This window comes from Canis aureus, chromosome 36 (genome assembly GCF_053574225.1).
Source record: "Canis aureus isolate CA01 chromosome 36, VMU_Caureus_v.1.0, whole genome shotgun sequence".
In the NCBI taxonomy this organism is placed as follows: Eukaryota; Metazoa; Chordata; class Mammalia; order Carnivora; family Canidae; genus Canis; species Canis aureus.
This window is the reverse complement of record NC_135646.1, coordinates 4,891,361-4,915,351: the sequence shown is the minus strand read 5'-3', so window position 1 is coordinate 4,915,351 and position 23,991 is coordinate 4,891,361. Positions and strand designations below refer to the sequence as shown.

The following is a 23,991-nucleotide window of genomic DNA, read 5'->3' as shown; positions in this document are numbered from 1 at the left end:
TCCCCACCGCCAGTGAGCCAGCCAGGGCTCCCCTGCCCTACTCGGCCGCCCCCCCCCCTTCTGCCTCTGGGATAGTGCTCCCTCCCCTTGGAGCCCGCACACTTCTCCTCCCTCCCAGATCCCTGTGTGGGCTCTTCCCCTCCCTCCTTTCCACACCCTCTCCCCACCCCTTCATACCTCTTCTCTGCACCCTGGCCTGTTCACCCCCCCCCCCCACACACACACACCCCCCGCAACCCCCAGCCAGGCTTGGCAAGGGGTCTGGGAAACGTGTGGGGTTAGCCAAGTGGCCATAGGTGTGCAAGTCAGCCAGGGTGTCCTCTGTCCCAGACCCACAAGTGACTGAGTTTGGGGGGATGGGGAGGGGGCGGCCAGCATCCCAGGGTGCGCAGGGGTACAGTAGATGTTGAAGTTGGGAGCAATGCTCCAGGGAAGCCACGAATCTTGGTGGAGTCACGGACGTCCCCTTGTCTGCCTTGCCTGCCCTCCTCTGCCCCCCCCCTCATTCAAACAAGTGGCTCTCCCAAGGAGTTTCTGGAAGCCGCTGTGAGTGGGGCAGTGGGGGCAGGTGGTGGTGGCCAGGTGCTGGGGTTCAGGAGTCAGGGAGGTGGGGGATGGCGTTGGCTGACCCTTCCGGGGCGTGGTCCTATAAAGTGGCCAAACGGGCTGAGGACTCGGGTGCAAATCTCTTCCCTGGGTGGGCTGGGAGTGGGGCCGCCTGGGGACCCCATGAGTGCCTAGGGTGCAGCTAGAGTTTGGGGGCAGCCCCATGAAGGTCTAGGGCAGGGGCTGGGGATCCCTGTCCTGGGTGGAAGGGGGGTGAGTGGGGGGCTCCCCCGCCCCCGGCCTGGCTCTTGCCGCCAGTGGCGCCGGTGAAACGCTGTTGACATGTCCTGAATTATTAAGCACGGGGTGGGCTCCGGAGCACATGCTGCGCGGAGCGGCTGGGGCTGCGCGGCGTGGCGGAGCAGCGCTCACTCCCTCGCTCGCTCGCTCGCAGGGACACACGCAGGGGCTGACAGCTGTGCTGGTGCTGATAAGGGAAGCCACAAGGAGACGATCGAGGAGAGAGACAAGCAGCAGCAGAGGCAGCAGCAGCAGAGGCAGCACCAGGGCTGCGGAGCTGCTGGGAGTGGGAGTGACTCCCCCACCTCGGGCCCCCACCCCGTCCCTGTCCTCCTCCCGCTTGCCCTGAGTTTAGAAGAGCAGCCGCCGCTGCCACCGCCACTCCGGAGGGCACCGGGGGCTGCTGGCCAGGGAGGGACAGGGGCAGGGAGGCTCCGGCCAGTCCCAGCAGCCGGGGACAGATGCCGATCGAGATTGTGTGCAAAATCAAATTTGCAGAGGAGGATGCGAAACCCAAGGAGAAGGAGGCAGGGGATGAGCAGAGCCTCCTGGGGGCCGCACAGGGGGCGGCAGCCCCCCGGGACCTGGCCACCTTTGCCAGCACCAGCACCCTGCACGGGCTGGGCCGGGCCTGTGGCCGGGGCCCCCACGGACTGCGCAGAACCCTGTGGGCACTGGCCCTGCTCACCTCGCTGGCCGCCTTCCTGTACCAGGCTGCCGGCCTGGCCCGGGGCTACCTGACCCGGCCTCACCTGGTGGCGATGGACCCCGCCGCCCCAGCCCCAGCGGCGGGCTTCCCGGCTGTCACCCTCTGCAACATCAACCGCTTCCGGCACTCGGCCCTCAGCGACGCCGACATCTTCCACCTGGCCAACCTGACGGGGCTGCCCCCCAAAGACCGGGACGGGCACCGTGCGGCCGGCCTGCGCTACCCGGAGCCCGACATGGTGGACATCCTCAACCGCACCGGCCACCAGCTCGCCGACATGCTCAAGAGCTGCAACTTCAGTGGGCACCACTGTTCCGCCAGCAACTTCTCCGTGGTGAGTCCTGCCAGCCGGGCCACCTGCCTGGGGCGGCCAGAGGCCACTGGGGGGGGGCCGCGGGGACGGGGTGGCGGGCAGGGGCATCCTCGACAGGGCTTCCCTCCCGGCCGCCGCCAGAGGCCGGCCTCGTGTCCCCCCACGCCCAGGGTTTCCCTCAGGCTCCCCGGCCACGGAGCGGGGGATGCTCCTGGGGGCTTACCCGGTGCCGCTCCTCTTCCTGGCTCCGCGGCGGCTGCAGCGCCCAGGTCCGGGGCCGGGGAGGGGTGCGGGAGGCCCTGGACCCGGCCCAGGGGCCCCTGAAGCCCGGCAGTTCGCGGGGGGAAGGGAGGCGCCGTGCCAAGGCTGGACCCACTGGCCCCCACTTATCTCTGGTTGCCTTTTTCTTCTGCGGCTACTGGATTCTTCTCCCCCGTGGATGAGGGTGATGGGCAGAGGGAGTCTGGGGGGCTCCAGCAGGAGAGGGACTCGGGGCTGCCTCCCGGGGAGCTGGCGCCACCGGCAAGGCTGGATAGAAACGATCTTGGTCCTCGCGTACACTGGGCGCCAGTGTCTCTTCTCTGTCTCTGTGTCTCTCACACACACCCCCTTTCACAGACTCGCTCACACACGCTCTTTCATGCTGCCCCTCCAGCGTCTCCCGCCTTCCCTCCCTCCGTTTCCTGGCTCTTGCTGTTCCTGGCCCGGCGCTGGCTCGTACACTGAGAATCACTCATTCACTCTTATGTTCACGGCTCACCCTCACTGCGACCCGGCACACGCGCACACGCGCGCACACACGCACGCGGGCACACACCCCAACCCTGGGGGCAGTTTCCTGCACCCCCCCCCCGTCTCATACTCAGTGTCCCCATCACCACACTCACGTGCACACCTGCACACCCACACACTGAGCGCGCCTCATCTCCGTGCCCACATCCCAGCTCTTACTTGGCTGCTGATGGCAGGGCCACACGGTGGATGCCGTGCCCTTTGGTGACGCTTCCCCCCCATCTACCTCAGTCCCTGCTTCCCATGTGGGGCCTGCTGGTGCCACATCTCACACGTGTGTGAACACAGACACACACACTCATTGGGATTGGAGTGCCGGCTTGGGCTGCCCTCCCATGCACACCTCCCAGTCAGGTGTGAGCGTGGGGGGCGTGTCTCGTGTGCAGTCTGTCTGTGTGTCGGTGCTCCGTTCACCCATGGTCACGGGGTCTCTATTATCCCTGGTGCTTGAGATGCCTGTCCCCAGTCCCCAGGTGCCTCCCAGCATTGTGTACATGCATGTTCGCATCCTTGTCACCACTGCCCAGCACATATGCAAATACGTGGCATCAACATGGTGCCCGCTCCAGCCAGCCTCCCTCCCATGGCCTGGCCCCAGAGATGGGGTGGCGGCTTTCCTTCCTCCTGCCCAGGTTCCCATTCACTCACTGCCTCGGCGTCAGCGGGAAACATGCCCTACTAGGCCTATGGGCTCCTCTCACCACCACCCATGCCTGCAGCCTCCGGGTCCTCCTGCCATTGGATGTGAGGGGAGTTGGGTAGAAATGGAGGAAGGGATAGAAAGGAGGGATTGCGCGAGGTTGGGGGCCACGGAGCTTTTGTGGGGCTGCACACCCCTCTTCTAGGAAAAAAAAAATCACTGTTCCCAAATCCAGGACTGCGGGAGTCCCCAAGGAGGTGAGGTGCTGAGAGTGTGCATGTGGCCCTTGGGTCCCTGGGGCCCCTCTGCTGACATGCTCACCCTTCAGAGCTGGGGGTGGGGGGGTCCAGACAGAGCCCAGTCTCAGGCGGTGCTGTTGAGGCAGGAATCAATGAGAGCTTTGTGTCTCTGAGCAGGAGTTTGCATCTCTGGCCCCAGTTGGGGGTAGAAAGGAAAGAGGAAGTGTGTTGAGACCTCAGTGGGAAGGAAGGAGGGGAAAGGGGAGAGGGAGACATGGAGAAGGGGAAGTTAGGTGAGGGGAGCAGGGGTTTCCTGCCTGGCTCTAGGAAAGGAGGTTCCTGGAGGGCAAGGGAGCAGGGAGTCTGGGAATCCTGAGGATGGCTCAAGGTGAGGATGGACATCCCACAGGCCTTCTCACACTCTGGGGCTGCGGGGAGGAGGGGAGGAGAAGTTTGTGGGCTTCAGCTCTGGGGTTGTGGCAGGCCCGAGAAGAGCGGAGGGGCAAAGCAAGCCCAGGGAGACAGGAATTCCCCTCTGGGTCCTGCTTTCCGTGGCTGCCCCGCCTGGGCTAGACCCCAGACCCTTCTGCCCACACCCCATCCCATTCCCCATTTGCTGAGGGTAACTTCCCTTGGACCTGGCCTTTTAGGGTTGAGTCTGCTGCCAGCGGGGTCTGGGATTATCAGCTGGGATGGCAGTCCGTGACCCAAGGCAGTGGGCCAGAGCTGGTGTTCTGTGGGGCCACTCTGGAGAAGGGGCAGCAGGTGAAGACACGGGGTCTCTGACGTCAACTCCACAGCAGACCCCGTGCTAAGAACACAGAGCTCGTGAGGGGCATCTGGTAGGGAGATGGTTAGGGGACCAGCTGGCAGGAAACCCGCCAGGGCACGGGTGGTGACACGGTCAGTGACAGCGACAGGCTTTGGGGAAGGGGCTGCGATGTGTTTTCTGTTACTTTCCGTTTCCTCCCTCCCACTCCCCACTCTGCTGTGACCTTTCCTCCAGAATCCAAGTTAATAAATGTCACATTTTCCAGCCTATTTTTACTCTGGGTAACGCGCCCTCCCCCAGTGCCCTAAGCTGCTGCTCTTGCCTCTGTTACCACCGCAGTTGCTTTCGCCCCCACACTCCCTGGTACCCCCTCACCGACTCCCAGTCCCTCACCCAGTCAACACTGAGTTCTGCGCACCTACTACGAACCTGCGGGGCCTGTGGGGACGAACAACGAAGGGAAGCCCCAGACCCCAGTCCCCAGTCCCTGTCCCTGTCCTCAAGCAGCCTCCACTTTCGCGGTGAGGCTGACACAGGGATGCTCAAAAGCTCAACCAACCATGTGAGGGTTAACCAGCCGTGCAAGCAGGGCCAAGAGGTGCCAGGGTTAACTGCCAAAAGAGGTGCATGGAGAGTAGGACCTGAGTTCAGAGAGAGAGGCCACTCTGGGCCGAAGAGGATTGGAAAGGTTCAAGGGATGAGGCAGGCCTGGGAGGTTTGGAGCTGAGAGGAGGGGAGAGGAGGAGAGTGGAAGGGGAGAGGGGAGAGGAGCTTTGGGGGGGCGGGGCGGGATGCTCCCCACTCCACCCAGTTCCCCTCCACCTTGCTCACCCAGTCCCTTCCCCTCATCCCCTCCCCCTCCTCGCTCAAGCTCGTCCCCACCCACCCACTCCCACCTCGCCTCCTGCTCTCACCACCTATATGTTCTCTGCCTTCCTCCCGGTTCCCACCGCCATCTGCTCCCCCCACCCCGGTGCTCCGAGCCCCAACCATGCTTTCCCCATTGCGGCTTGCTCTCAGCCTGCCCACTTACTAGAAGGCAGAAATCACTCTTTCTCCCCAGGCTTCATTTCTTTAGCTGTAAAATGCAAGGGTGGCTCTAAAATTCAGCATCTCCTCTCAGCTGGGGAATGCACGGCGGAGCAGTCAAGTGTGCGGCTTCCCGAGCCAGATCGGCTGGCTGGATTTGAACCTCGGCTCTCCCCTTTCAGCTGTGTGGCCTCAGACAAGTCAGAGAGCTTCCATGAGCCGCAGTTTCTATGTTCAGTAAATACAGTAGCAGAACCTAAAAGATTCGGGCAGTTGTGAGGCTTAAAAAGATGGCTGCAAAGAACCTAGCACGCTGCCTGGCAAGCACGCAGTGTGTCTTCTGGAAGCGTCTGCTGTTCCACGGCTAATACCCCACTGCCTGCTGTCTCACCTGACTGCCCAGCACCACCTGCTGTTTCGGACCCCCTGTGCGGGCAGCTCCGCTATGGGCCCTCACCTGGCCTTCCCCTGCCCTGACCCCCCCTCCGCTGTTCCAGCATTCCCAGCACTGCGGCTACCCGCCCCTCCCAAATATGCATGCGCGTGCATGCGTGCGGGAAGCGTGCACACCCGCTCTCCAGAACATTTCCGGGGTGATGGACGTGTTCTGGATCTGTGCTGTCCAGCAGGGTGGTCACTGGCCACACCGGCTGTTGAGCATCTGACAGGTGATTAGCGGGACATGAAAATGAACGTTCAATTCAAACAGCCGCACGTGGCTAGGGGCAACCGTAGTGGACAGCATGGCTCTCGGTGGTCCTAGGAACGAGCTTCGGGCTGCCACAATGGGCAGGGATGGGGATTCCGACTGGGGTCAAAGGATGTAAGGTGGTGGCTGTGGGCTCTGGCCAGAAGCCCCACCATCTACCATCTGGGCCGAGGTCTCGGGTTGAGCTGAGCATAGGGTCTGGGTCTAGGGACAGTGAGGTGTCTGGAAACACCAGATGAGCAAATACATATACCTTCCTTCCGAGGAGCAGGCCACGACCTTGGTCTTTTCTCTTCCATTCTACGGTCTGGAAAACTGAGGCAGGGGGGAGGTGGAGAATCCTTGAGGAGGCAGGAGGTAGGATTTGGCCCCTCAGAGGGGTCGTCAGGGGTCCAGACAGTCCCTGGAGGGGCAGGCCACCAGGAACCTGTGGGCACTTCATGGCCTCCATCCCCTCTTGGCTCTCAGACTTCCCTCCCCCTCCCAGCCCTCCTTCCCCACTCGCTGGTGACTGCCGTGACTATTAATCACTCGCCCTGTTCTCTTCCTCTCTACTAATCAGGCACAATTAGACAAGGCCTCTTCCAGCTGGGCAGTCCCCCTCCCTGCCCTCCTCCCTCCCCTCCCAGCCCCACCCCAGCTGCCAGCCAGGACGGCTCCCTGGCAGGGGGAGCCAGGAGGGGGTGGGGATGGCTCTAGCACTCCCTGGCTCTCCCATGCCAGATCCGAGGCGGTCCCCAGCCTTCCATCCCAGCTGCCTCCTGAGCCAGTCTCCCCCCTGGTGCGGCCAGGCCAGTACGATCATCTGTGCCCTGCCTCCTTGGTTGTGGGAGGGCCACCCCAGGAACATCACAACTCCAGACCTTTGCTGCAGGCTCCAAAGGGGCCCAGGGCTGCCCCCTGCCCCCTTGACCCAGGAAGGGGCGGGCTTACCTCTTATCCTCACCCTCTGTCCAGCCCTGTCTCCTCCGGAGGCATGAGTCTGAAGAACGTTTAATCCAACTAACCCGGGTTGGTCCTGCCATCAGGAGGAGCCAGGCAGGTCAGGTCGGGGAGGGCACACAACAGGGAAGGGTGGGATTTGAGCAAAACTGAAGATCACCTGCTTGAGGGGAACAGTGCTCTCAGCCCCAGCTAACTATGGCCCTATGGTCAGGGATGCCCAGGGGTGTGTGTGTGTGTGTGTGTGTGTGTGTGTGTGTGTGTGTGTGTTTGGGGGGGTTTCCAGAGAAGCCCAAGTCTTGATCATTTTAATAAAATCTTTCCTAATTTAAAAAATACTCTGAGGATTACCTACAACTCCTGGATTGCAGAACTCAAGGGTTCCCTTTCCCCACCTCCTGCCCCAGTGCTGGCTGCTGTCCCTCAGGCCCTCCTGGAGGGGGTGCTCCCAACCTCAGGCCCTCCTGGAGGGGGTGCTCCCAACCTGGCTGCTTCCCTTTGGCCAGTGGAGTTGGGGGCCCCGGGATCTGAGTGCTGCAGCCAAGCATCCAAGGGCAGAGGCTGCTATTGTTACAGAGGGCCGGTCTGCAAGGGCAGGGGGCGGGCTGGGAGGGACCTGCCCCACCCGGCCCCACTCAGCAGCCCCGTGGCCTCTTCATTAATCAGGAATCAGCCCCGAGCTGGGCTCATTATCAGCTCAGCTTCTTGTGGCACTGCCGGAAGATGCTGATTAGCATTTGAAGAAATGGCCCCAGTGTCCCCCTCCTGTCCTTCCTCTTTCTCCCCTCCCTGTGCTCCTTCCTGGACCCCTCACCCCTGCCCCTGTGCTTTCCGGGGAGGAGGAATCTGCTCCTTCTTGGGGCCCAAAGCAGGGCTGCCTCTGCCCGGCCCAGGCCTGTGGGGGGCAGAAAGGATCAGGAGTGGGCAGCAGGGAGGCGCGAGCATCCCAAGAAGCACCAGGAGTGCTGAGCTTCAGGGCTGCCCAGGCCAGGCCGCGGAGTCAGTGGGTGCCCATGCGGAAGCTAATGCAGGGTGGAGGCAGGGTGGTCAAGGAGAGACGGACTGGCACCCTGGAGGAGGGGATGAGGGGAGCCTCGGGCTGGTGAGTTAGTGTTTCCAGGCCCTTCCAGGCTCACCCGGCAATGCCACCTCCTTACAGCAGCTGTAGAGGGGGTGGGGACAGCCAGAACCAGGGAGGGAGGCCTGAGGGTTAGGGTCTTCCAGAGGACGGAGGCGAGGTTCAGAGTGCCATGGGTTTCCGGAAAGGGGGGAGGGGGTGGAGGGGTGTCTGCACCCCTCCTCCTGGCTCCCGGGCAGGGGGCCCGCAGCGCCGGAAAGCCAAGCCACCCCCTAAATGTTCACCTTGCCCTTGGGACACCGGTTTGGGATTGGAGGGGGGGCAGCTCCGAGACGGGCATGGGCTGCAGCAGGCGAGGCAGCGGCGAGAGTTCAGAGAGGAGCCACGGGATGATTAAGGGGAAATGGAGGATTGATTTAGGAGGAAAGATTAAAGGAGCTAAATCCGTGGCGCTTGGCTCAGCGGTGACTAAGCGTGGACAGGATAATAGCTTACAAATGTGTGAAAGGTGTAAATACCAAACGGGGGGAGGGGCGGCGGCTCGGCGGGCCGGGGGCGGGGGACCCCCGGGCCCCTGCGGCCTGGGCTGGTCCCTCCCCGCAGGGCTGCGTGCGGGGAGGGGGAACGGGGTGTCGGGGAGGCCCGGCCCCAAACAGGGGTTCCGTGGCTGGGGCGCAGCTCCGCGAGCCCAGTGCCGCCCTCCACGTCCCGCTCCCAGCCCCGCGGGGGATCTGAGGTCCCGGGTTCAAATCCCCTCGGAGCCCGTCTGCGCCCCTCGGCCCCAAGGCCCTTCCCGCCGCCCCCGAGCCCGCCGGCCGCCCCCGCGGCGCCCCGGACCCCGCCGTCCGGCCTCGCGCCCCCTCGGCCCTCCCCGGGCGCGGCGGGCGGCGGGCGGCGGGCGGCGTGTCTCCCTCCGCGGTGGAAGCCTCGGGCGCTGCTGTGCGCGGAGGTCACTTTGCCGAGGAGCCGGGAGCCGGGGGAATGCAAATGAGGCAAACCCGGGGAGGGGAGCCGAGCGCCCGGGGAGGCGGGAGGGGGGCGCTCGGGCGCGTGATGGACGCCGGCCCCGCGGGAGGGACGGGCGCGCGGCGGGGGTGCGGGCGGGGGTGCGGGCCCTGGGTGCGGGCGGCCGGGCCGGACGGCGGGGGCGGGGCGGGGCGGGGGGCACCCCCCGTCCCTCCCCCCCTCCCCCCACCCCCGTCCTGGCCCCGAACTCCCGCCCGGCCGGAGTGCGCTCGCTGTGCCAACACAACTCTTCCCCGAGTAACTTTGCGTCGGGGAGCGGCAATGTCAGGGAAGGGCCTGGCTACGCAGGGGAAACACTGCCGCCCGGAAGACGACTCGACTCGGTGGGGTCCAAGGCCCAGGTGGTCGCTCCCGGGGCGGGGCGGGGCTGCCCGCGCCCTCCCCCCTCCCCCCTCCCGCCCTCGGCGCCCGCGCCCGGCTCCCGCCCCCCTCGCCGCCCCCGCCCCGGCGCCACCCCGCCCCGCGCAGCCCACGCATTTACATTTGAACGAACGGGGCTCCTCTTCCCTCCCAGGCCTGGGCGCAGGGGGCGGGGGGCTGTGGGGTGCGGCGGGGCGGAGGCCAGGCCTGCTGGGGGGCGTCCTCCTCCACTCGGCCCCGGCCCCGGGCCTCTGAAGCTCCCCCGGGTGGGGGAGCGGGCTCGCCCTGGGCGCAGGGCCTCTCCAGCCCAAACCCAAGTCTTGTCCCACCGCCCGGGGGACTTGTGCGGGTCCCCTCGTCGCAGCAGCAATCACAGCTGACAACGGCCTGCCTGGCCCTGTGGCCGCGGTTCTGTGTCGGCCCCCGCTGCTGTACACCTGCCTCGGAGTGTAGGGGGCTCAACAAACACGTTTTGAATGAATGAATCCCTCTGCAGCCAGACGGCAGAGTCCCTCAGAGCAGAGATTGTCTGTTTTGTTCTCTGAACCATCCCCAGCGCCAAGCAGAGTGCCCGGCACAGGGCACAGGGCTCGCAGAAGAGTGTCGGATGCGTTGTTTGAACACCTGCCATTTCTTGGGCACCTACTATTTGTTGGTGCTGTGCCAGGGGTGTGTCATCACACAGTGGCTATAGCACAGACTTGGCCACCAGACTGCCTGGTACCTGCTGTGCTGTGTTAATGTGACCCCGGCAGGTCCCTTACCCTCATTGGGCCTGTATTATCTTGTCTGTAAAATGGGGATAAGTGACCGCTGTATAGGGTTTTTGTGAGGATTGAGGAGTTAGTTAATTTATATACAGTGCTTAGGGCCGTGCTTGGCATAGGGCAAGTACTAAATAAGTGTTAGATGTTGCCATTATTTGTGTCTATTATCTCTTTCCTCATGGCACCTCTGACGGGTGTCTATTATTATTCCCATTTTACAGGTAAAAAATGGAGGAGCAGAGAGGTTAAATGACTGAATTAGAATCCCACAGACCGTAAAGGCAGGGCCCAGAGACAAACCAGGGTGCACTGCAAGCCTGTTGGGTCACTGCTGCTAACTCATCAGTAGGGAAGCCAGTGCCCCCTCGTCAGTGCTGGGGGGTGTCTGTTCTGACGGAGCCCCGTCCTCTAGAAAACACAGGCTCTCCCAGATTGCCGAGACAGCCTTTACCAAGGTGCTTGGTGCCCTGGGGATGGGACCAGCAGGAATCCAGGATCAAAATGCTGCACCAATGTCAAGCATACTTCAATATTAGAAAGAAAAGAGAAAGAAAGAAAGAAAGAAAGAAAAAAGAAAGAAAGAAAGAAAGAAAGAAAGAAAGAAAGAAAGAAAGGAAGAAAGAAAGAGAAAGAAAAGAAAGAGAGGGGTGGGGAGAGAGAAAGAAAGAAAGAAAAAAGCTGCACCATTTGGCAAGAAGCTCCATTCACAAATCTACACCCCATATCGCCGCCCGCTGCCTTCCTTGAGCACCCTACCACGCATCACTCTGAACTTATCTCTCATCCTCACAACTAACTTTAGGAGGAGAAATTACCACTTCCCTTTAACAGATGAGCAATCCTAGGCTCAGAGAGACTAAATCATGCACCAGCACCCAAGGTGGTTTGCCCGAGTTTGGTGGCAGAGCCGGGATTTGAACCCTGTTCTCAAGGACTCCAAAATAGGTGCCCCTTCCCCAAGTTAAGAGGCTATGACATGTGCATCCGTTTCCGGCACCACCTCCAGGGGCCGATCTCTGCCCCAGGTTCTTATGGGTCTCTACCACTCTTATTGCTAATGTTGAGGCCTCGTGCACACGATTTCACTTTGCACATGGCTTTTCCCTACGTGCCTTACAATCACCCCGTGACATAAATCGGGCAAGAGTTTCCCCTACCCGCGTTCCCACCTGACAGATGAAGAAACAGGTCCAGAGAAGTCGACACATCACTTTACTGGCCAGAGCTACACAGGCTGTCCGTGGCAGAGCTGCGGCTGGCACTGGGGTCTACTGACTCCCCAGGGTGGGTGGTTAGAGGAGAGTATTGGGGCCAGTGCGGGAAATGGACTGGACTCTAGTCCTTGGATGTGTGCCTCGCCACCCCCAGGCTTCTGTTTTGGCCTTTGTATGACCAGACTTGGACTGAGTGGCCTCTAGGTTCTGATGGGCACAGCCACTCCAGGTGTCTCCAACTGGTTCCCTCTTTTTTCCCCAGTGAGGATAGAGAAGCAGGAAGCTTTGAACTTGGACGCTGCCCCCCCACCCCAGTGTTGTTCAGGAGTTGTTCAACCTGCCATGCTAGTCACAGTTTAGGATGAAGATGCACCCCCTTCCCCTGGCACCCCGGGGGCTCATTGATGGGGGGTGGGAGGGCAGGGTGGAGTGGCTAAGTGAAAGGCTTGGAGCTGGACCACATCAGGGTAGGGCTAATGGAATGTGGGGGGATGGAGCTCCTATGGAAGAGTGTGGGGGGGAGGTGCCAGGGCCTTAGCGGAGGCAGGGTGCCCAGAAGGCCAGTGGAGATAAAAGCCCAGGCCGCAGATTAGCTCCAGGATTAGTCCAGCCTCTCGGCTGCTCCTGGCTGCTTCTTATCTCCTGGAGGCCCAGGGCCCTCTCCCCCCACCGCTCTGAGCCCTGGCCCTGCTAATTGCCTGTTAACCCCGTGGGCTCCGTGGCTGCAGAGAGGATGAGGGCTGGGGAGGGCTGGGGGTGCATGCAAGCCAGGCAGCCAAGGAGAGCTTTCTGGGGAAATGGGACCCGTGGATGGATGGAACCCAAGGGGCTGTGAGGAGCCACTGCTCCGAGTGGAGAGCTCTGGACAGATTTCTCCCAAGCTCTGATGTCATCCAGGGGAGACCTGGCCGAGGGGGCAGGGAGGAGAAGGAGGGAAGTACATCTGGCGAGGGGTTCCTGGCTTGACAGGGGCCGCTTCAGGCACAGGGAAAAGTCTAGTAGGAAGACAAGAGACAGAGACTGGACACCTCAGCTAAAGATAAATAGGGTGCAGGTGCAGAAGGCAGAGGAACAGAGAGGACAGGGGGCAGTCAGGCCAATGGGGAAGGATGACAGAGGCCGGGGTGACAGACAGAGAGACAGAGGCCAGATGGGTCATTTCTCAGATGCCAAGGACAGCCAGACCAGGAGAACAGCGAAGGCCCTTGGGACACACACCAAGATCAGGGGACAGAGACTCGGGAGGCAAACCCAGGCCAGGGGCCAGGCCAAGAAAGGGTGAAGCGCTCTGAGAGGGACGGGCAGAGGGCTGGCCAGAAACAGGGAAGGGAGGGATACCAGGGTCCACACACAACGAGGGAGAGTCCCGTCTGGAAGCTGTCCAGCCTGGGCCCAGGGTTCCGGGAGGCCATGCGCTTAGCCTCGGGTCGGGTGAGAGGGCCTGGGAGCCAAGACGGAGGGCCGAGATGGGGACAGGGCTCAAAGGCTGATGGGGGATCATTTGGAGAAGACCTGTGGCCCGTCAAGGCACACGCTGGCCCTGCCTGGCCCCTCGCCACGGCTGGGCCCAGGACTCTCCCGGACACACACCCTCGTCCGGGCCAGTCCGTAGAGAGGAGAGCAGTGGCCAGCCTGTGGGACCTTGAGGCGGAGCTGCCGTGCCGTCTCCATGGAAGAGGCTGTGGGCTGTGCTGCCACCAGACTTCTGCCACTTAGGAGCTGGCAATTCCACCCGCCGCTGCCTGCCTGGCCCGAGACCGTCTCCGGGGCAACGCTCCCTCTGCCCAGCAGTCGGGCCTGACCTGGGCTGCGCAGGTGGCCCTGCCAGTCTGGCCCGTCCAGTCCCCGCGGAGTGTACCCACCAGCCCCTCCGCCACCCCCACTCTGCATCAGCCCCTCAAGGTCAGGGGTGCCAGGCAACTGCCCCCTCCGGAGGCTGGGCCTCGGGTCGTGCACGCAGCCCGTGTCCCCGTGGACCAGGAAGGAGGCCACCAAGCCCTGCCCCGGGTCAGGAGCCCACGAGAGTCATTTATTCACTGAATCCCTGCCAGGGGCTTATAGGCACCAACCCCGCCTTGACGTTGGGCTCGGTTCTGCTAGAGTCTCTGTCCTTTACTTCCTGTGGGCCCTTAGCCAAGCCACTTTCCCCTTCTGAGCTTCCTCACCATTAAACGGGGGCACCAGGACTTCCCTCCTGGAGTGTTCTTGAAGGCTCAAAGGAGAAAATCAGAAGCACCCTAGCACCGGACCTTTGGGAGGCTTCACCTGGCACTCCTTTCCTCCACTCACACCTCCTTCCGCAAGGCGTGCTGGGCTCCTCGCAAGCCAAGGCCGCCAACTGTGGCTCCCGGCCACGGGGAGTCCACAGTCCCAGGCTTGGGCTGAGCTGCAGAGAGGCCCTGAGGGTTCCTGGTGATCAGGGAGAGCCGAGGGGGTGCAGCACCCTGGGGGTGGGGGCAGGCAGGGGGCCGAGGGCAGCTCCCTGCCTGGGTCCCCCATGCAGCCCATGCCTTGCTTAGCCTCTCAACTAGAGCGTGTCTAAACCGGCTGCATCGGCAAGAGCTGATTCCAGCATCTTTTTTGGCCCTAAGTAGGAAGAGGGTGGGTGCCTTGAGATTTGAGGCAAATACTTCTGTATTCCCCCCATCTGTCTTTCCCACACCCCCTGGGGATCTAGGAATTTCGCACCCAGCCTGTTTGGGGGGGGGGTTCCCCTCCCTCCAGTGACGTGTTGTCAGAGCACAGGTCTACAGTGGAGCCGGCTTACTGGGCTACCGCCCATTCATTCAGGGCCTTCCTACTCAAAGGGCAGCCCATGGACCCGCAGGCTGTCAGAAACGCACAATCTCAGTCTTGCCCACCCCCCTCTCCCGCCAACACACATTACTGAATCAGAATCTGTGTTCTAACCAGGTCCCCACGGGCTTTGTGTGCACATTGAAGTTTGAGAAGCACTGATCTTGGAGACCCTGGTCATCAGCCCACCTCTCTGAGCCTCCATCTCTTCATCTGTGGGGATGCCATTGGAAAGGCCATGTTAAGCATTTAGCTTTAATGCAGGGGGGATGCGGCAGGGCCGCAGACTGGAACCCAGAAGTTGGCCAGGGGGCAGAGCAGGACGGGGGCACAGGTGAGGATGGGAGAAGCAGCAGAGACTGAGGAAGGTGTGCGGGAGTGCAGTGGAAGGGAAGGAGGGAGAGGGGAAGAGGGGACCGAAGGCTGTGGGGTCACACACCTGTCTCATTTCGGCTGGGCTTGGGTTGGCGGGTGGGCAGCTGCCGGCACTGGGCTGTGGGAACAGCTCAAGTCTGGCATCCAGATGAATTCCAGTCCTCCCACCGTCTAGCTGACTGGCTGTGTGACTGGAGCAAGTCACATCACCTCTCTGAGCTGTCCTTTCCTGGTCTATAAAAATAGGGTTCATTAACCCTATCCATGCCAGAGCTGCTGAGTGCAGGAAATGGGGTGGGGGGGGTGGTGCCACATTTTGTAGGTTGCATGGGCCCATTGTTTTTTAAAGATTTTATTCATTTATTCATGAGAGACAGAGAGAGAAAGGCAGACAGAGACATGGCAGAGGGAGAAGCAGGCTCCACGCAGGGAGCCCGATGTAGGACTCGATCCAGGGACCCCAGGATCACACCCCAGGCCGAAGGCAGATGCTCAACCGCTGAGCCACCCAGGCGTCCCTATGTGCCCATTTTTGTTTGAGGACTGAGAGGCAGGGTGTTTGGGTGAGAGGAGAGCACCAAGGGGGGTGGGTATTGATTATCCTAGGGGGCATGGGAGCCCTGCCCTCGCACCCCCGGCCCCACTTAGAGATCCTCGTCCTGCGGCCCCCACCCCAGCCTCTCTCCCTCCTGCACCCTCTGGGAAGCCAGGCATCTAGGATATCTTCTCCCCAACACCGACGAGCCTTTGCTCCCAGCTCTTACCGGGCCAACCGTTCCCAAGGAGCGGGGAGGGGGAGCGCGCGAGTGATTGAGGGCACGGACCCCTTGCCCCCAGGGAAGGTGCTGCCTGTGATGGGTTTGACCCGGGGGCTCGTCTCTGTGGGGTGAGCCTGGCTGCCGGGCCTCGCCTCCGCCTCTCCTCTGACCCCGCCGGCGGGGCCTCGGCCTCATCTCCGGGGCGCCGGCGCCATCTGGTGTCCATGCCCGGGAACCGTCCGGGAGCGCGGCAGGCACTGCTTAGACGCGCCCCTCGTGCTGGGCTCAGGCCTGGCTGGGGACACCAGACAGGCTCGTTGCCCCCGTGGGGCATAAACCTCCCCGGGGAGAGGTGGACACTGGACAAGAGGACAAACAGAGGAATGAGATCATCTCAGGTCTGGATGAGTACTGAGCAAACCGACCGACACCGAGCCCCCCGGGGGAGGGTCGTGCTGCGTGTGTATGTGGTGTGTGCACATGAGTGTGAAGAGGGGACACTGCAGCTGAGACTTAAAGGATGGGGTTGGGGGCGGCCTTCCAGGCGGGGGAGCAAAGGCCAGGGGAAGGAAGGGCGCCATACGTTTGAATTTGTCACGGAGACCTAGGGGTGGGGTGGGGTGGCAGGAGAGATCACACCGCATGGAGACTCTCAGGACGGGAAAGGAGTTTGGTTTTATTCTCCGGGAAATGCTGGGTTTCGAGCCAGCAAGGGACTTGATCGGATCCATGCCCTTTACAGTGGGCGCTCTGGCTACTACATGGGGAAGGGCCCGGAAGGATGAAGGCAGCCCCATTAGGAGCCCACCGCCAGGCCAGGTGGGAGATGATGGTGAGAAGGAGGGGCACGAGATGGAAGGAAAGTGGTGGGATTCTTTTTTTTTTTTTTTTTTTAAGATTTTATTTATGCAGTGGAGACAGAGATAGAGAGAGAGAGAGACAGAAACAGAGACAGAGACAGAGTGAGCGGGGGAGAGGCAGAGGGAAAAGCAGGCTCCCTGCAGAGCCAGACGTGGGACTCGATCCCGGGACCCTAAGATCATGACCCAAGCCGAAGGCAGATGCCCCACCATCTGAGCCTCCCAGGCGCCAGGAAAGTGGTTGGATTCTAAATAGATTTCCGAGGTAGAATTGCCCGGCACACATGCTGGATTGGACGTAGGGGTGAGGGAGAGGGAAGTGTCTGGGATTCTGACTTGAGAAACTGGAGGAGGGCACAGGAGTTGGGAAGATAGCAAGAGCTTTCCTATTTTTTTTTTAAGATTTTATTTATTTATTCATGAGAGAGACAGAGAACGAGGAGGCAGAGAGACAGGCAGAGGGAGAAGCAGGCTGCCCACTGAGCAGGGAGCCCGATGCAGGACTCGATCCCAGGATCTCGGGATCACGCCCTGAGCCGAAGGCAGACGCTCAACCGCTGAGCTCCCCGGGCGCCCCAAGAGCTCTGCTACTGAGATGTTACGCTGGAGATGCCTTTTGATCATCTAAGAGAGGATGTCACTAGAAGCTTGCGGGAGAAGCTTGGGGGAGAGAGAGGCTGGGCTGTGGGGTCCAGCAGGTGCGGCGGCCTGCTCGCAGGACAGGAAACCTTGAGCTTAAGAAATTGTCTTAGTCCCTCCATCCATCTCCTCTCCTCCTCTCTTTACCCGGCAGGTCTATACTCGCTATGGGAAGTGTTACACCTTCAACGCGGATCCACAGAGTTCACTGCCCAGTCGGGCGGGGGGCATGGGCAGTGGCCTGGAGATCATGTTGGACATCCAGCAAGAGGAATACCTGCCCATCTGGAGAGAGACAAGTATGCCGGGAAAGGGACTGGGGCCAACTTGGGGGGCTCCAGCCTGGGCCCTCTGCCGGGGATGGGTTTCCTTTCTTTTAATTTTGTTTAAATTTCTACATTATTTTTTATGTTTTGAAAAAGATTCCATCTATTTATTTGAGTGTGTGAGCGAGAGACAGCACAGCCCAGAGGGAGAGGCAGAGGGAGGGGGAGAAGCAGACCCTCCTGAGTGGGGAGCCTGAGGCGGGCTCGATCTCAGGAGCCCAGGAACATGACCTGGGTCAAAGGCAGACACTCAACCCACTGAGCCACCCAGGCGCCCCTGGAATGGGTTTCCAAAGGTCCCCATCTACACTGTGCAGACGAGACGTCGTTTGAGGCTGGCATCCGAGTGCAGATCCATAGCCAAGAAGAGCCACCCTACATCCACCAGTTGGGCTTCGGCGTGTCCCCAGGCTTCCAAACCTTCGTGTCCTGCCAAGAACAGCGGGTGAGCACCTCCCTGGGTGGGGCCCTGCACGGGGCATTGGGCAGGGTCTTCTGGCCCAGAGGGGATGCTGACCGGACATGCCCGTCGGAGGCTCACAGCCCCCCAGCCCCCCACCGTGGCCTTTGCTGGGGCCGTGGGCAGTGGAGGGCCAGGTGGGACTCTTGGGCATGACCCCATGTGCCCACCCTCTGCAGCTGACCTATCTGCCCCAGCCCTGGGGCAACTGCCGCGCGGAGAGCGGGCTCAGGGAGCCTGAGCTGCAGGGCTACTCAGCCTACAGCGTGTCTGCCTGCCGGCTGCGCTGTGAAAAGGAGGCCGTGCTTCAGCGCTGCCACTGCCGGATGGTGCACATGCCAGGTGGGCACCCTACCCTCCCGCCAGCCCTCCGTGCCGCCCGGCCAGGCCGCAGAACCTCCCGGGGCAGGACGCTGCTCATGTGCACGAGCAAGTGCATGTGTACAACAACCTGTGTGCGTGTCTATACTCATGTGAGTGTATGCGTATGCGTTTGGGATTTTTTAAAAGAGATTTATTTATTTCTCTGAGACAGAGAGAGCTCCAGTGCACGAGAACGGGAGGGGGGAGGGGGAGGAGGGAGGGGCGAGGGGAGGGGTGCAGAGGGATAGAGAGAGAAGCCGACTCCTTCCTGTGCACACGGAGCCATGGGGGGCTTGATCTCAAGGCCCCGCGATCGATCGTGACCGGAGCTGAAAAATGGACACGTACACGATGGGGCCCCCCAGGCACCCCTGTTTGAGATTTTCTGTTTTCACATATGCATTTGGGAATGCACACGTGCATGCTTGTGGGCACGTTAATGTGTGCGCATACGTGTGCTTACGTACATTTGTGCTTGTGTGCCTGTGCTTGCACGCACGCGTACCGGTGTGTGTATGTTGGCACGCATATATGCATGCGTACATTTGCAGGTGGACATGCACAAGCGCGTACAAGCTCATGCACATATAGGGATGCGCGAACGTGTGTGCATGTGTGTGCACGTGTGTGCCCACATTTGGGGATATGGTGGGGGAGAGGGGGTGGAACCGTAGACTCCAGGAATAATCTTCTCTCCTTTCAGGCAACGAGACCATCTGCCCGCCCAATATCTACATCGAGTGTGCTGACCACACACTGGGTCCGTGCTGCGCCTGCACACCCCCCCCCCCACCGCCTGGCTCTCCACCCTCCTCCTCTTTGTCTCTCTCTGTCCACTGTTCCCCTCACTGCCTTGCCCCACCCCCAGTCTCTCCCTGGCTGGTACCTCCCCGGGGTCGAGCCTTATCCCATACTTCCAGGGGTTCTGAGGACTTTACGGGTGTGGACACTTGGGTAAGTGGAGGCAGCAGGGTGGGGGTGAGTGCAGAGAACTCAGGACCGGGAGTGAGGGGCTGGGCTTCTGTCGTGGCTCAGCAAACGAGCTCTTGTTCTCTGGGAAAGTGCAATGACTTCTCTCTTGGTCCGAGGGGAGATGCGCTGCTGAGCATCCATGTGGGTCAGGCAAGCGCCACCTGTCCGTAGGTCTCCCGCGGGCTGCGATTCACTCATCCACCCATCCGTCCATCCATCCATCCACCCCTTCTTCTGCAGATGTTGCCAGCGTGGGCTGGTGCTGGAGGTGAGAGCGGGGCCAAGAGGCTGCCCTCCTGGAGCTTCCTGGCCAGCAGGGCTGTGGACGGGGACTGCGATGGCCTTGGAGAGGGGACGACGCTTGTCCTTGGAGAGGGGAATCTCAGGGCTGCTACAAGGCCCCAGGGAGGAGCCTGCAGCTCCACCTGGGAAGGCGGGAGGATCCCGGGAGGAAATGATTGATTTGCTGAGGTTGAAGGGTGTGGAAGAGCCAGCCTGGTGAAAAGCAGGGGGCATGGTGTAGGCAGTGGGAACAGTTCCATGCTAGATAAACATCGGGGGCCACAGAGAGCCAGAGAGTGTGTGTGTGTATTGGGGGGAGTAGGCTGTGCACTGAAAGGTCAGTGTGGCTGGCGGGCAGAGAACACAGGAGGGGGCAGCAGGAGTGGAGGAGGCTCCAGGAAGCCCACAGTGGCTAAAGGCAAGCCAAGAATGCCATCTGATGTTAGCAAGGTGACTCTGATCAGCTGCGGAAAAGGGATGGCGAGGACTTGGAGCAGAAGCAGGGCAAAGGGTCGGGAGACCATTGCAATAATCCAAATGACGAGGCTTCAGGGAGGGAGAGAGGACGGGCAGGGGAACCACCCCAAGACCTTCTCTGTCCCGCATCCCAAGCGCATCAGCCAAAGGGGCAATGGAAGTATGGCCGATGATGAGGCAGATGTGCGAGGGGGGACTCGGGGACCACAAGGATGGTGAAACCCCACAGAACTAGCAACACCAGGTAGACTTTAGTTGCTGGGGCCTGGGGAGTTAGGGAAGGAGCACCCCTGGGGCCCAGGCAGCCATCTGTGGCTCTCCCAGAGGCCAGATGCTGTGGCCACAAGAGGGAGAAGCAGCCTCAGGCAACCGGTGCCTGGTGGAGAGGAAGCAGGGAAAGAAGTACCCTGGCGTCTGTCCCCGCCTTACCCTCTGACCCTGCTGGGGTCTCTCCCATTGGCCCGAACCCAACCCAAAGCCAGAAGACAAGGGAGTCTAGGTGATGCTCCCGGCAGAGAGCCCCGCCCCCTGGGCTCGGGGAAGTGATGGACCGGACCGTGGAGAGTGGATCTGAAGAGGGGAACAGAGAAAACCCACATATTTTTAAAAAAGATTTATTTATCTATTTATTGGAGAGAGAGCAAGCATGTGCACACGCACAAGCCAGGGGAGGGGCAGAGGGAGAGAATCTTCGAGCAGACTCTCCGCTGAGCCGGACCTGGACCTGTGAGATCACGACCTGAGCCGAAACCAAGAGTCGGATGCTTAACCGACTGAGCCTCCCGGGCGCCCCGAGAAAATCCAGCACATTAAACATAGCATTTGTCCCTCTGCCCATCTGTCCATCCATCCGCCCACTCATCCATCTGCTCATGTAAAAACAAGCATATGATCCCATTCATCTGGCATCCTCCCGAGCCCGGTGTGTGTCTTGAGGCCTCGTGTGATTGATTAGCTCCGCTGCATGGGCTGTGTCCTCCGTCTGAGCCGTGAGGACTTCTCGGCCCCGGGGGGCTGGGACACAGAAGGATAAGGCTGCAGGAGGGTGCTGGGTTTCTGTCCTCACCCGCTTTCCTAGGGAGTCTCAGGGAGGCACCCCAGCGAGGCTCCCCTAGGCAGTGGGGCCCTCACGGGGACGGGGACGATGCCTGCGTCGGGACAGCCCCTGCGCCTTCTCCCAGCAGCCGGGCCCCTGGGCCCCCACCCTCCCCTACTGCAGTTGGTGCCTCTGTGTTGCAGACTCCTTGGGTGGGGGCTCCGAGGGCCCGTGTTTCTGCCCTACTCCCTGCAACCTGACTCGCTACGGGAAGGAAATCTCCATGGTCCGGATCCCCAACAGGGGCTCGGCCCGGTACCTGGCAAGGAAGTACAACCGCAACGAGACCTACATCCGGTGCGTGTGTGCGCGCGGGTGTGTGCACGCGCGTGTAGTGGTTGCCACGCTCAGCAGGGCCGGCGCCTGGTGGAGACCGGGAGGGGCTGCATCTTTCTTGGGAGCGAGGCTCCCGCCGCCAGGGCTGCCTTTCACAATCCTTTTCTTCTAATTAATCCTTACCCATCCTCCAAGTCACTCCTGTGTCCCCACCTCCGGGGAGGCTTTTTTTTTTAAATAAAAATTTTTATTTATTTATTTGAGAAAGAGGGAGCATGAGCAGATGGAGGGGCAGTGGGAGAGGGAGAAGCAGGCTCCTTGAAGAGCAGGGAGCCCGACGTGGGACACAATCCCAGGACCCTGGGATCATGACCTGAGCCGGAGGCAGATGCTTTACCGACTGAGCCACCCAGGCGCCTCCAGGGAGGCCCTTGGAGATCCAAACGCCTTTCCTCTGAGCTCCCACAGCAGCCTGTACCTCTCTCTCTCTCTCTCTCTCTCACTGCACCCACCTGTCGGCTTACCACCCTCTGCTCGTCTTCCTCTCCCAGGACCCTGGGGACCGTTAAATGCACACTGAGTGAATGGCGTGTGGAGGGAGAGGGACAAGGTGGCCGGCAGGAGAGGCCTCACCGAGCCTGGGGTCTGGTCCCCTGTAGCCGATGTACAAATGCTCAACAGCCTGTGGCTGCCAGGGTGCCAGGGTGTGGGTCCTGTGGGGACAGAGCTGATGGCTCCACGAAGCTCCCACCACAATGTGTGGATGAGGCCATATCTGATGGTGTGCTACTGACTGTCAGGCCGCCACTGAGATTAAAGGGACGAAGCAGGGGAGGCAAGAGCCGGGCCTCTGAGGAGGAGGAGGAGGGAGGAGGCGTCCCAACTAGAGAACTGTGGGATCAGCCTGAGCTGCCAGCAGGCTGTGTGGAGAGAAGCAGATACGAAAGGAGTCTGGATAAGAAGGCTCAGGTCATGGGTGGTCTTGGAAGTCCAGAAAAAGAATTTGGGGTGGATTCTTGAGCAATAGGGAGCCATTGAAAGTCCTAGAAAGGTATTGTGATGATGCAGAGTGAATGCCATTTTCACTTTTACAGCAGGAGGCAGGAGGGACTCCTTCAGGTCCAGGGATTTTATTTTGCTCTCCCAGGCCCTTGGCTAACTTCGAAATATGACACAGACATGCATGTGGGACTGTCTCCAATCACAGCCTTCGGGGGTCTGAGGGTGGTCATGGGCTTCCTGGTGCGGGGGACCTCGGATCAGAGTCTGCTGGACCCAGATGTCCCTGCCAGCCCCCTTTTCAGGACACAGCCCAGGGGAACACCCTGCTTCCTGTCTCCACAGGGAGAACTTCCTGGTCCTAGATGTCTTTTTTGAAGCCCTGACGTCTGAGGCCATGGAGCAGCGAGCAGCCTATGGCCTGTCAGCGCTGCTGGGTGAGACATGGCCCTGACCCGATTCTGTGGGGGTGACTCAGCCTCGCCTGTGCCTCTGACCTCGCTCTCATGCCCCCCAGGAGACCTCGGGGGACAGATGGGCTTGTTCATCGGGGCCAGCGTCCTCACACTGCTGGAGATCCTAGATTACATCTATGAGGCAAGGGCTGGGGGCCTGGGGGGGCCACCCAGCAGGGGTGTGCAGGTGGGAGGAGGGGCTGTGGGAAAAGCAGGGGGAGGGAGGGCAGTACAGGTTTCCTGATGCAGCCGGCCTGGCTGCGAAGCCCAGCTTGGGGTTTCTGGTCTCCTGATCGGCTTGAAGGCGTGAGGGTGCTGGAGTTAGGAGAAGGGGATGGGCGGGGAGGATTAGGGAGTCCTGCTGGGGGTGTGGGGCAGCAGGTCCTACGTGGTGGTCCTGGGCCTCTACCAAGTTTCCTGAGTCCACTGCTGTCCCTTCCCCCGAACCCCAAGGTGTCCTGGGACCGACTGAAGCGGGTGTGGCGCCGTCCCAAGACCCCCCTGCGGACCTCCACCGGGGGCATCTCCACGCTGGGGCTGCAGGAGCTGAAAGAGCAGGTGAGGATGAGCTCTGCTCTGCAGAGGGTAGCCAGTGGCCTCTCCTGGGACCCAAGGCCTCAGCAGCCCTCAAGCCCTGGCCCCGGGGCACGAGGAAAGGCTGGCTGTGTGGGGCATGGAGGTCTGGCTCGCATGGTCCACGTCTCACTCCCTCTTCACCTTGCAGAGTCCCTGCCCAAGCCGTGGCCACATTGAGGGTGGGGGAGCCAGCGGCCTGCTCCCCAACCACCACCACCCTCCGGGCCCCTGAGGAGGCCTCTTTGAAGACTTTGCTTGCTAGGATGGTGCTGTGTGGAAAAAGACCCAGGAGTCTGGGGCCCCTCCCAGGATCCCCAACAGTCTCCTCCTGCTCCTGGGACCCAAGGCCTGGGGGCAGCCCATGGGGAGGGGGAGGCAGCGGTGCTCACCGGGAGGGCAGGGACTCGGTGCAGGCTCTCACCAGCTCTGGCACCAGCTGCTTTGCACAGGGGCCCTTCTTGTCCATCGCCCTCCCACCCACCCCCAGGCTGGTGGTGCCCGGGGAGGGCTGGAGGGGTGGGGAGGAAGGGGCCCACTCCAGTAGGGGTGGAACCCCCTGTACATTTGTATATATTTAGGGAGGAGGGGGTGGGGTGGGGGTAGAGATGTAGAAGCGGGTGGGGCTATGGGGGTGGGTGAGTCAGGGACAGCCAGGGACCCAGCCCGGGAAACCTCAGCAGGAGAGGGAGACCCCCCAGGACTCAGGAGTGCTGGGCTGGTCCTACTTCCTGTCCCTCTCCAGGCCCAGCTCCCCTCTCGGCAGGGGGACTGGGTGGCCCAGCAGGCCTGGCGCAGCTCCCAGTTCCCCCTGCCCCAACTCCACCTTCAGAATCCCCTCCACAGGG

The 23,991-nt window shown here is 61.4% G+C and overlaps 1 protein-coding gene across 2 annotated transcripts; it reads left to right on the top strand.

Annotated features, from left to right (window-relative positions):
- The first annotated feature begins 974 nt into the window (after positions 1–974).
- Positions 975–23,650, top strand: ASIC4 (acid sensing ion channel subunit family member 4). Of its 2 annotated transcripts, none has more exons than XM_077885728.1 (10): positions 975–1,889; positions 17,019–17,163; positions 17,508–17,635; positions 17,830–17,992; positions 18,717–18,773; positions 19,157–19,253; positions 22,461–22,552; positions 22,633–22,712; positions 23,024–23,128; positions 23,295–23,650. In XM_077885728.1, exons 1-10 carry the CDS (start codon positions 1,308–1,310, stop codon positions 23,376–23,378), a joined length of 1,533 nt encoding a protein of 510 aa, XP_077741854.1. In that variant the 5' UTR covers positions 975–1,307; the 3' UTR covers positions 23,379–23,650. The 2 variants fall into 2 exon arrangements, with proteins under 2 accessions (XP_077741854.1, XP_077741853.1); XM_077885727.1 differs by lacking the exon at positions 19,157–19,253 and adding an exon at positions 20,984–21,137 and having other exon boundaries at positions 977–1,889; positions 23,295–23,649.
- Positions 23,651–23,991: the final 341 nt, after the last annotated feature.